This window comes from Epinephelus moara, chromosome 13 (genome assembly GCF_006386435.1).
Source record: "Epinephelus moara isolate mb chromosome 13, YSFRI_EMoa_1.0, whole genome shotgun sequence".
NCBI lineage: Eukaryota > Metazoa > Chordata > Actinopteri > Perciformes > Serranidae > Epinephelus > Epinephelus moara.
This window is the reverse complement of record NC_065518.1, coordinates 11,728,510-11,741,955: the sequence shown is the minus strand read 5'-3', so window position 1 is coordinate 11,741,955 and position 13,446 is coordinate 11,728,510. Positions and strand designations below refer to the sequence as shown.

General features: G+C 38.6%; 1 protein-coding gene and 1 long non-coding RNA gene across 2 annotated transcripts in view; one reads left to right on the top strand and one right to left on the bottom strand.

The window, feature by feature from the left end:
* The window catches only part of LOC126399829 (glutamate dehydrogenase, mitochondrial-like), a 36,594-nt gene extending 33,300 nt beyond the window's left edge, over positions 1 to 3,294 (top strand). The window contains exon 10 of the mRNA XM_050060118.1: positions 2,792 to 3,294. Coding sequence (XP_049916075.1) covers positions 2,792 to 3,022 — 231 coding nt within the window. The 3' untranslated portion in view covers positions 3,023 to 3,294. The remainder of the gene's footprint in view (positions 1 to 2,791) is intronic.
* Positions 3,295 to 3,441: 147 nt separating this feature from the next.
* Positions 3,442 to 11,869, bottom strand: LOC126399865 (uncharacterized). The gene is made up of 4 exons (XR_007570927.1): positions 11,711 to 11,869; positions 8,492 to 8,568; positions 4,374 to 4,449; positions 3,442 to 4,273 (listed from the first exon to the last, which is right to left on the bottom strand). It is a non-coding gene; the product is annotated as an uncharacterized LOC126399865 (long non-coding RNA).
* Between the last annotated feature and the right edge of the window lie 1,577 nt (positions 11,870 to 13,446).

Below are 13,446 nucleotides of genomic sequence, written 5' to 3'. Positions count from 1 at the left end.
GTTCCTCAACATTGAAATTATTTTGGAGGAAATGACTTTTTATTTTTACTTTATTCATTTTTTTGAAAACCAATAAAATGTTCAGAAAAAACAAAATGTGTCACATCAGTTTATTTTCGTAGGATACTACCAGAGATTAAAGGTGTGTGTTACAGAGGGACTTGGCATACTACACTATGACTGTTTAAATAAAAACATCATCACATTTTTCATGGCATAAATATACTCAATGGGGGGAGTAACACAATGAAACAGAGGGAACTTTAAAAAAGAAAAAAGAAAAAGGCAAGCAAAACAAATAGTTTAAAGGAAGTTTGTTTAAAACAAAACTGGGAGAAAGGACCACCAACGAAAAACGAGCTCAAGAAGGGAACTGGATCATCTGTAGAAAGGAAACACACAAAAAAGAAAAGATTGATCACAGCCAACCAAATGTCACTGCGCAAAGCCAAACTTTTCCTTGTTACCCACGTCTTGAAAACACACAACTGTCACAGCCCTCTGGCCCACTGGCACTGCTCCTCCCTCATTCATTCATACTCCTCGCTGAGGAGGAAGGATGTGGATCAGCTGCACGCTGAAACAATGGACGAGCACAAAACACACGGGCACGTAACATATACTGTGACATTTTAATGACATTTTGAGTGGCACACTATACTATGACGTTTTTTCACGATTTTGGATGACATGCTATACTGTGACGTTTTTTTCATGATTTTTGGACCACATGCTATACTGTGACGTTTTTTTCCACAATTTTGGACGACATGCTATACTGTGACGTTTTTTTCATGATTTTTGGATGACATGCTATACTGTGACGTTTTTTTCATGATTTTGGACGACATGCTATATACGATGACGTTTTTTTCATGATTTTTGGACGACATGCTATACTGTGACGTTTTTTTCACGATTTTGGACGACATACTATATACTGTGACGTTTTTTTCATGATTTTTGGACGACATGCTATACTGTGACGTTTTTTTCACGATTTTGGACGACATACTATATACGGTGACGTTTTTTTCATGATTTTTGGACGACATGCTATACTGTGACGTTTTTTTCACGATTTTGGACGACATACTATATACTGTGACGTTTTTTTCATGATTTTTGGACGACATGCTATACTGTGACGTTTTTTTCCACGATTTTGGACGACATGCTATACTGTGACGTTTTTTTCATGATTTTGGACGACATGCTATACTATGACGTTTTTTTCATGATTTTGGACGACATACTATATACTATGACGTTTTTTTCACGATTTTGGACGACATACTATACTATGACTTTTTTTTCATGATTTTTGGATGACATGCTATACTGTGACGTTTTTTTCCACGATTTTGGACGACATGCTATACTGTGACGTTTTTTTCATGATTTTGGACGACATGCTATACTGTGATGTTTTTTTTCATGATTTTTGGATGACATGCTATACTGTGACGTTTTTTTCATGATTTTGGATGACATGCTATACTGTGACGTTTTTTTCATGATTTTGGACGACATGCTATACTGTGACGTTTTTTTCATGATTTTGGACGTCATGCTATACTGTGATGTTTTTTTCATGATTTTTGGATGACATGCTATACTGTGACGTTTTTTTCATGATTTTGGACGACATTTTTCATGATTTTGGACGACATGCTATACTGTGACGTTTTTTTCATGATTTTGGACGACATGCTATGGATGATATGTGCAGGGTTTACATTCATACTGCAAGGAGCAAAATGCCTCTCATTTCAGCTGGAAAAAATATTTATAATTTAGATGTTTTATTAACTTTAAAGTGACTTGCTATCAAGGTTCAATGTGCCCCAAATTTCAGAGGCAGTTCATTTATTTTAGATGTTATTGTAGTGGTTAACTTTTGAGTTGCCGTCATGTTCACATTCATACCGCATGGCGCAAAGTGTCTCGTACTTCAGCGGCATTTAAAATCCGACGTGGTTGTTGAAGATTGTGTGAAGAATACTTAACAATAAATTGTGCAAAATTTGGACTGTTTCTTGAGTGTTTTCCTTTTTTAGACTAGTCAACTAGTCTAAATTAAAATTTTCGTTTAGTCGCCAGGAACATCCCTAGTTGCTGGTGGCATTTTTGCACATCAGTTATAGGCGTTTTGCATGAAAGAATTCCCATTTCTCTTTTTGTCTCAGCTTGTGTCGCTGCTTTGATGTGGGTGCAAATGTGATGCCACACACACCTGAGTCCCAGGCAGGAATGAGCAAGATTTCACCGTAAATCTGATGACAGTTATCAGAGCTGCTGGCTTTTGCGTCCAGCACTGTCAATCTACTCTGATCAAACCACACCCCAAACTCCTAATAAATAATACCTGAGAGTGTGTTTACCTTAACTTTTAAATTGGATTGTTGCGTATCTGGTCATGAATATTTAATGTTAAAGCAAAAAATTCTCACTAAACCATGAATGTGAAACAACAAGCAGAGTAAATTATTCTGAAAACAAGACGCGAGAGTCATGTAAACAACGATCAAACCTTCATTGTGTATGCAATAGATTTTTATTGAGGTCTTCTGCTCACTTTTACATGTTTCTTCAAACACATTTCAATCACACAAATATTTTTTTCCCCAAAAAACATTTCATTTACAGAAAAAAGAAAAAAATTCTCCCCAAATCAGATCTTAAAAACAATACAGAGGACATTTTTAATCAAAGATAATCTTATACACACAGAGAGGGTAGAGATCAAACAGCCAGAGGTCTGATGAGTTTGTGATGTTTAATCCTGCAGGACATGTACCTGAATGCTGGAGGTGTGACAGTGTCTTATTTCGAGTGGCTGAAGAATCTCAAACATGTCAGCTATGGAAGACTGACCTTCAAATATGAGAGGGACTCAAACTACCACCTGCTCAGTGAGTACAAGGCTGCTCTTTGTTTCCTCTATAACCTGCAGACAGACCAGAGTGTGCTGAGGTCATACAACACAATCAGAAGATACATTATCGTAACATTTCTGTGACACATTCTGAAACAATATATAAACACCAAAACAAATTTCCCCTGCATGCATGAGCACCAATGTTTATAAGAATCTCCCCATACGCTATTAAGTCGCCATGTCAAGGCATCTATATTGCTATAAACTGAAAAACTGCAAAATAAAACTCACACACAAGCCAGGGGAAACCCTGCCTTACAAACTAAATACAAATCAGAAAACAATATATAATAGATCTTACAACCCAATTACATATTCCTAAAATAAAGTAGTAGGATAAAGCTTTAAGAATCAGCTATTTATAGTGTTTTATTCTGTGTTTTATGCCTTTGTGGGGGCAGTGGTTGTAAAGCATTCATGTTTTCACTGTAAGAGAAACTTGACTGGTGCGTGGAGGCAAACAACAGCGGGGTGGTAATTCTAGTTTGTCTCCTTATTCATCTGGCATTCTTTCTCTTCAGTTGGTGGGTTGGGTGGTGTGTCAAGTGTGCCCTCACCCTCTGGCTCATCAGGATGTTCTTCCTCATTGTTTAAGTTTAACCCTTCCATTGCTGCTGCTAAGTCAGCTGGTTGTGGAAAATCTCTCTCAAACCTCTCCATTAGCTTGCCTTCTACCACAACTTTTACCTCAGGATGTAAGATTATGGTACCTGGCTGGGTCTCATGCTTGAGTATGATCATATTGTCCTGCTTTTTTTTCTGAAGGTCAGGATAGTTTCTCTCCATTTCATCCAGCCATTTTAGTACATGTTTGCTAGAGAAAATGAGGTTGCATTTGGCACCAGCCTTTGTGTCATAAAAGAGAGTGTCTTCATTGTCACGCAGTATTCCCTTTCTGTACCTCTCCCTCTCATAGTTGTTGAGTTCGCGGTCATCAGGGTATGTAAAAGGACGAGCTCTATTGTTAGCATTGTCAGAGCCTGGCCTGACCGCTTGTGCCATTTGTGGAAAATCTCTCTCAAACCTCTCCATCAGTACATTGCCACGTACCTGAACCTTTACACTCGGATCTAAAGTTATGAAACCTTCCTTGGACTGAAGGATGATTTTACCATCCTGTTGAGTTTCCTCAAGTTCAGGGTATTGTTGCTTCAGTGTATCCAGCCATTTTATTAAACGTGTGCTGAAATACATGAGGCTGCATGTTTGACCATCAGCACCTGTATGATAATATAGAGTGTCTTGATTGACACGCAGTGTTTTCTCTCTGAATGCTGCCCTGTCCCTTGTTCTCCCGTAGTCAAAAGGATGAGCTACACGGTCAGCAGCCATCTGTTTTAAAACAAAAAAACAACCATTATTTCTTACAAATTGACATGCTACTGATAAATGGCACAACACATTCAGTGCCCACTCTTCTGTGGTGTTATACCTTGTATTTCTCTGGGCGTTGTGATGCTCTGGATTTCTCAGTGGGACGGCAGATACTCCGGCTCTACAGCTGCTTCCTGAAGCCACAAGGCAAAGCTCACATCAGGATTTGCAATCAGATACAGGTGTTATGAGGTCTAACCTTGCCATAGTATAACAAATCTACCTGGGTGAAAACCCCCCCCAAAAAAAACACTGAAGTAAATAGCATGGAAGGCGCCTGTCGTCGATACATTGCTGGTGAGAATTGTACCAAGGTAAGCAAATTGCAGACGATATGAAACCATGTGCCCTGCCTGAATAACTAAAACACACTTATGATGAAAAAAACTTTTTGTTAGAAGAGAGTAGTTTTAATAGGCGTCCTACTACACAAGAACATGATGAGGTAGGCTAATGTAATGCACTTGTTTATTATCTGTTATCTATTTCTGTATGAAATTGCATGAAAATAGGATTTAGCAGCATGAATTTTCAAAATTTTCTTGGGGGAGAACTCCCCAAACTCCCCGTGAAATCTTTCTTTTTGTCACAACCAGGGGTGAGTGTACATGTGTTTGAAATCATAAACGGTTATGAAAAATAAGTACACAAAAAACATCTTTTTTGTTTGTTTGTTTTTTTAGGGGAGAGGGGGCTGATACTAATTGTTGACTAACTGTGATAGACAGTGAATATGACAAGAAATGGTGTGAGACTGGCTTTGGCAACAGGTCAGTAGCCTGGTTACAGGCCACCACTCCGAAATATCGCCATTCCGACGGTCCGCCATCCTGAATTCTGGTCCCTGAGTCCTGACAGTAAGCTATGGTGAGCCTGTAGAAGCCGTATTTCCCATGCATGTCAGCAATTTTCACCGGGGACACACGCGAATAATTCAGGCTGACATTAGGCTACCTGTTTTTCAGCAAACTCCTCTGGTAATTGTATTAAAAAGCATGGCATATAGGTCCACAGTAACTTATTATTATTATTGGGTCTTATAAGAATGGGCCGGATCATCAAATCACAGCATCCGCGGTGAGAAGACACGGAATTGTGTGCGCTTTTACGCATAATAATGATGATAATAATAATAATAATAATAATAATGATAATAATAAGTTACTGTGGACCTATATGCCCTGCTTTTTAATAAAATTACCAGAGGAGTTCGCTGAAAAATTGTCTGCCTGAATTACTCGTGTGCGTCCCCGGTGAAAATCGCTGAAATGCATGGGAAATACGGCTACTGTCAGGACTCAGGGAACAGAATTCAGAATGGCAGACCCTTTGAAAAAAAGAGGAAGGGCCGCCACTCAGATAAATGGAAATTAATTTTTGGAATGTCGACCCTTCGGAATGGCGAACAACGCCCCAGTAGCCTGCGTGCTCCATGCTATTAAAACGGCGCGTTGGTTAAATGGCCCGTTCGGTTGGTATTCAGATAACTGGGGCTTTACTGGTATAAAGCAATAGCATCACCCAGCGGTGAAACCCGTGTACACGTTTACACGAAAAAAATTACCCACTCTAAACGTTTAGAGATTTTTGTACACAAACTCACCCCTAGTCACAGCAGGACATATTACTGGATTTTTTTAAGCAGATGATCAAACAGATTGATAACATTGACCTGACAAGGCTGCTAGTGTATTTTTAAATGACACATTAGTTTTTAGAGGAGGGATAAAAAAAAAATAGAGCAGCAGTCAATGAGGTTTGCTTGACTAAACGTCACTATGGGGTGCCGTTTGTAAAGTGTCTCACGCTGAAAATAACATCAACATTTTTCCACATTTAGCGTCAAACAATGTTTAAAAAAGAGTTGTGAATTTTTTAACGTCACCTTTTACCACATTTACAGCAATATTTGTTAACTTAGAAATATATTAAATAGTTAAATCTAAATATTAAATGTGGCACCTAAATGTTAAATGTTAAATCTAAATATTAAATCTAAATCTAAATGCTAAATCTAAATCTAAATATTAAATCTAAATGCTAAATCTAAATGGTAAATGTTAAATCTAAATGTTCTGGGTGAAACTAAATATTTAGCTAATTATGCAAATTCACACTGCCAGTCACCGGAAGTACCAAAATAAAAGCTTGAGATGGTCAGATTGTGTTTATAGAATCAAATAACGAATTAAAACCAACTTATCGGGGTAAATGAACACTTGAACATACATTAGTGTGATAATAACTACCTAAAATAACAAGAAACATGTTTGGAGAAATTTTATTTGACGTGTACTTTGAGTTGTTAGTGTCCCTTCGGAGGGACCAACAACCTAAGCTAAGCTAACAACCGTTAGCTGTTAGCCCCCTTAGCGGTGTGTGTAATGATTCATTAACTCTTAAACGGTCCGTGAAAAAAATATTTTTTTCCAGCGGATATCTTAGTTACAACATGATTGAGCTAGCAAAGCAGTTTTGTGTTGTGATGTGTGGTATTTATTCAGTTTTGGGAAATCACGATGTCTAGAAAGCAGCAGTGGCTGCAGCTGACAGGGACAGTTAGCAAAACTAACTTCAGGACGTCATCTGATAAACGCCTCCCGTTGTTGGATACGACATGAAACTACTCCATTTAGCTCAATCATATTTTAACTAAGACATCCGCTGGAAAAAAATATTTTTTTCACGGACCGTTTAGAGTTAATGAGTCATTACAGACACCGCTAACGGGGCTAACAGCTAACAGTTAGCCCCGCTAATCTACGATAACCATGTTATTAATTTCAGAACGTGATAGTAGTGTTTGTTCAATCATTGTGTTTATAGACTTTACAAACACCAGATTAGTCTAAACGGTGATATAGTGACGTGAAAAATGTGAGATATTCACATATATATATATGTAACTAAACTCCGCTGGTTTTCTACCTGGAAGTATTTGTAAACAACAAGGTGATTCCCTCCGAAGGGACATTAACAACTCAAAGTACACATCAAATAAAATTTCTCCAAACATGTTTCTTGTTATTTTAGGTAGTTATTATCACGCTAATGTATGTTCAAGTGTTCATTTCCCCCGTTAAGTTGGTTTTAATTCGTTATTTGATTCTATAAACACAATCTGACCATCTCAAGCTTTTATTTTGGTACTTCCGGTGACCGGAAGTGTGAATTTGCATATTAGCTAAATATTTAGTTTCAGCCAGAACATTTAGATTTAACATTTAACATTTAGATTTAGCATTTAGATTTAACATTTAGATTTAGATTTAATATTTAGATTTAGCATTTAGATTTAACATTTAGATTTAGATTTAACATTTAGATTTAGATTTAATATTTAGATTTAACATTTAACATTTAGGTGCCACATTTAATATTTAGATTTAACTATTTAATATATTTCTAAGTTAACAAATATTGCTGTGAATGTGACAACACAACACATCACTGACAGGGCTGCTAGTGTATTTTTAAATGACACATTAGGGATTAAAGAGACAAAAAAGAATAGCAGTCAATGAGGTTTGCTTGACTAAACATCACAGGGTCTTTTGTATGATAACTCCACAAAATCAAGTCTTAAGGGCCGTACGTATTTCATCCACTTTGCCCAGAATTTAATGAACACATTCTTCTGAAGATGAAGTGAAAAAGGTAATCTTTTCCATAACATAAATATCATTTACAATATCTGTCCACTCCTCTAATGTGCAGGGTTCATGAAGCAACCAGCGCCTTGTGAGGGCTTTCTTGCAAGCCGATAGCAAAATACCAAACATATATTTGTCAGAACGCTTTGCCTTAAAATCCATCCAAACATATATTTGTCAGAACGCTTTGCCTTAAAATCCATACATCCTAAAAATAATGTAGAGAATTGCAAAGGAAGATCAGAGTTAAGTATCTTTTTTAGTGCTTTTGTCTTTTCTGTCCAGAGAGGTCTGATCACTGGACACTCCCAGAATACATGCCAGTGATTGGCTTCCTGAAACCCACACTGTCTCCAGCACCCGGCATCCCCTCCAGTGAAATGTGCTTTCTGCTTTGGTGTGATTAAAAAAATGAATAAAACACATTTGTTTGTTTTTGATTTAACTTTAAGACATAGGAAACAAATGTACATGATCAATTCTGTCAGCAATAATTTACAGATGATAACAGACTTATTCTTACCGAGTCTGTGGCAGTTCAGCTTGGGTGATGTCCCTTTGTAAATTCAGCGTCAGTTGGTGTCAGATGATGTGAAGTGTCTGTCCAAGAGATAAGACCTCCTTTTCATTTATACACTGTCTTGTTCACATAAAGCCAATCATGAAACAGCATCATCATTTCTACCATACAGGTAAGGGCTGGGCGATATGGACTAAAAGTCATATCTCGATATTTTTTAGCTGAATGGCGATACTTGATATATATCGATATTTTTTCTGTGACGTAATTGGAATTTCCCCAAAGCATTATAGCATAGCGTCCCTGTTAGTTTCATTTTTTTCAGAGGCAACCCCTTAAAAAAAACAGTCAGTTACATGTTTATGCCACGTGCCAAATGTCACACAGGCACCTTTATTAACAGAGGTCACTCTGCACAATATCAAAATTGAACAAAAAAATTGTCTGCATATATGAAATGAAAATGCTCCTTCAATAAAATAAAACAAATCCCTTTCCTGCATGACAAAAATACACACAGTAATTAATTAAAAAATACACTGTGTTACAATTTTAACAGTAACAGTAAACAGCTTTGTGGTCTGAGTCGCAGCACATATTCTTACACTCTCCTCGTATTGCTATGAATATTATGGACAATATTGCCCCCATGAAGGTCAAAGTTGTCTCTGGTAAGAAAAAAACCACCATGGAGGAACGCGACACGGGTAAAAGCTCAAAAAAGAAAATGTAGAAAAGCAGAACGCAGGTGGCGAAAAACCAAACTCCAGGTTCATTATGACATCTATAAGGAAAGTCTGCACATCTATAGCTTGGAGCTAAAAAGGGCGCGGCAGTCCTTTTTCTCTGAGATTATCAACAAAAATAACAACAGTGCACGGACTTTATTTACTGTTGTTGACAGACCGACAAACCCATCAGCGTCAGTCCCTCCTGAACTGCTATCCACCAAGGCATGCAGTGACTTTGCTTCTTTTTTCACAGACAAGATTTTAAAGATAAGGCAGACAGTCTGTAACTCCAACACAGTAGCTATTTCACCTGTGCCTCATAAGACTACTCCAGTTAATTTGGCACTTTTTCACCTATTAAATTATGCTACTTTGACAGACATAGTTAGAAACCTTAGGTCCACTACCTGCTGCCTTGACACTCTGCCTACAAGCTTTTTAAAAGATGTTTTTAACTGCATAGCATGAGATATACTACAGATAGTCAACTGTTCTCTTCAGTCAGGCTTTTTTCCAACGGCCCTGAAGACTGCAGTCATTAAACCTCTCTTAAAAAAGCCTAATCTGGATGCCTCAGTAATAAATAACTACAGGCCCATATCAAACCTACCATTTTTAGGAAAGATCATTGAAAAGGTTGTTTTTCAGCAACTTAACACCTTCATGGAGCAAAACAATTCCTTTGATGCCTTTCAGTCTGGATTTCGAGCACATCACAGCACTGAGACTGCACTTGTAAAAGTTTTAAATGACATTCATCTGAGCATTGACACATTAAAGATTTCGGTTCTGGTATTACTGGACCTCAGTGCTGCATTTGACACAGTTGACCATAAAATACTGCTCGACAGACTAGAAAAGTTTGTGGGACTTTCTGGCACTGTGCTAAATTGGTTTAAATCTTATTTATAAGACAGGGATTTCTTTGTGTCACTTGGCAATTATGAATCTGTGCAAACAAAAATTACATGTGGAGTTCCTCAAGGGTCCATTCTTGGGCCTCTTCTGTTCAACATCTATATGCTCCCTCTTGCTCAGATTATGGAATATCATAACATCTCCTACCATACTTATGCAGATGACACACAACTTTACATAACAGTGTCACCAGATGACTACAGTCCCTTACATCTGCTAAATAAGTGCATTGACGAAATCAATACGTGGATGTGCCAGAATTTTCTACAACTAAACACAGAAAAAAATGAGATAGTTCTTTTGGCCCCAGAGAACAAAGATCAATAGTCAGTGCTCACCTTGACGCCATGACACTAAAACCTACAAATCAAGCCAGAAATCTTGGTGTAGTTCTGGACTCAGACCTAAATTTCAATAGGCACATTAAGACAATTACTAAATCAGCCTACTACCACCTTAAAAACATAGCAAGAATAAAAGAATTTCTGTCCAAACAAGATACAGAAAAACTTGTTCATGCTTTCATTTTCAGCAGGCTGGACTATTGTAACGGTGTCTTCACAGGCCTCAGACTATATCTGACTGAGCCTTAATGAAAGCTGTTGTCTTGTGTTTGAAAAAATAAAATAAAAAATTAACCTTACAGTCAAACACAGTTTATTCAGCCTGTGTAGTTGAGGGGACAGGACAAACTGATATGATGCTGATTTACAGGAGAATTCATGTAAAATGGAGGTTAAACCATGTAGATAAACTACAGATCGCCTGTAAAGCATTTTAATAGATTAATCTATCATAATTAATCATAATTAAAACAACTGGAGACTGAAAACAAACTGATATATGGGTCTGATCTCTTTTTTAATGAACTGACATCATTCCAGACATAACGTGATTTAGATAAAACATAAAAGTTGTGAGCGCTTAGTGTCCACCTCCCCTCCCCCCACTGTTAACATGATAACGACATGATAACTGCTCTCATTCTTTTGGTTTCAATTGGTGTATTTTTCGGGGGAATCGCGGTGAGAACGGCCACAGTAAAGATATTAGAATATTCTGCAGGTCAAAGCATCGCTCTTTTGTTTTGAGGTGAATTTATTTCAGAGGATTACCTGGCGGTATAATGTACAATGGGCGCGGTCATCTGTTTCAGAGCAGCGCAGTTCATCAGACTAGTTCATATTATTGTAGCGCAGTGTGTGGTGACACACACAGAAAATATGGATCACTTTGAAATGACTGAGTGATTCTGTGTGCCAGTCTGAGTTCTCCAGATAGGCCTATCTCGAGATATCGCCCAGCCCTAATACAGGTCATATAAAACAAGAGATGTCATGTTGTAAAACTGGATGAGCTGTCACGGTTTAGTGTTCTCATCAAAGCGTAAGAGCTGCAGGCTAAACTTTATACTGGCGATCATTGTGCTGTATACAAAGCCATGAATTAGCCCTATCTTGTAAATAGTTGACTTGTAAATAAGTTTTTAACCTTAACTTATTATCTACATTTGAATCAAATATTCCTTAATATATTAACTTAAACATGTACATAACCAAATTAAACAACTTACCACATTAATTTATCAGTCCTTTTCCGTGAATTCATGTGCTGACCTGACGTGGCTTTCCTGCATTGCCTGGTCTGACTGTGTGACTCTGTGTGTGTGGGTGTGTGTTCATACTGTCAATGATAACTTCCAGCTGTTGTCTTTCCTTCCTTACTCCACTGCAGGCAGTGGCCAGTGACTTGCATTTTTTGCTTCTTTTATTTGTGTGTTTCGCATTTCTTGTTCAAATAACTTAAAAGTCAGAAAAGGCACACCCACATGCCCTGAAGAATTATAGTAAATATTAGGTCAGTCCAGTGAACGGTTTGAGAGATATGTGACAGAATGACACACACACACACACACACACACACACACACACACACACACACACACACACACACATCATGCATTATTAGATAGATGGCTGGTATTTGTCATGGTCCAGAAAGCATTATTAGATAGATGGCTGGTATTTGTCATGGTCCAGAAACAACAGATGTCTTTGATGTCTCTTTAATTTCCTCTTTTCTTCTCTTTTCCCTTCTAGTGTCTGTGCAGGAAAGTTTAGAGAGGAAGTTTGGGAAGCAGGGAGGGCCCATTCCCATCGTACCCACCGCTGACTTCCAGGCCAGAGTTGCTGTGAGTAACATCAGATTAGTGCTGGTCAAAACTGAAAGAATGATTTTTTTTCTACTTTTATTGGGAGTTTATTTATATCGAGTCTGCATTGTTACGTACTTGGCTCCCACTCTAAAGTCTGACACTGACAAAAGCTCTTGGCATCACCCACCTACTCAGCTTATATATTGTTACAGTCCGGCTCGGGGACTGCAACCAATAACGGGAGGGGAGACGAGGTTCCAATACAAAAGTGACATGTTTATTGAAACATAGTAAAAATAAGGCGAACGATCAGTATCAGTGATCAGTAGTGTAGGCGGGTGTGAATGCATGTGTGTGAGTGTGCGAAACAAAAAGGAAAACCAGAGAGCACAGCCGCGCCGTGGCGTCCCCCTCTGACGGCGTGGATGGAGTGAGACAAGAGTCTCGGCCAGCATGGGGATAAATACGCTCCACTGGGCCCAGGTGTAGCACATCTCCTGATGACAGTCCCACCTCTGCTGAACCTGGAACATAGAGCAGACCAACCAGCAATCTGCCCACACACACCCCCAACGTAGAGGGCGGGGCCGTCACACCCCCCCCCATAAGAGAAGGGTTCCCAAAAGGAACGCCTCAACTGCTGGCTCCCCAAAACACAACAGATGAAAAGACTAACATATACTTACATATTAATTACACAATCCTTATACCCAATACACATTTCTTAACTTTACAAGTACTACAAAACTCACACTGACCGTCCTACCGCTGATCCCTTGCAAGCCAACCAGTCCAATACCGTCCCCCGGCAACTCCGACGCCTGGAGAAGCGGTTAAGGGTGAAAAGACCAGAGGGTTACACACGAGTAATGCAAAACAATCAGGAGCTGTAGACTCTCGACAGCGCATCGGCCACAACGTTTTCCGAGCCTTTGATGTGGCGAATGTCCAGGCAATACGACTGCAGATACAGCATCCACCGCATCAATCTACGATTTGGGCAATGGACAGAGTGCAAAAAAGTCAACGGATTATGGTCAGTATAGACAACAAGAGGAACGCTTGAACCGACATATACATCGAAATGTTGCAATGCCCAAATGAGTGCGAGGGTCTCTTTTTCTATGACCGAATAGTTCAGCTGGAACGCATTG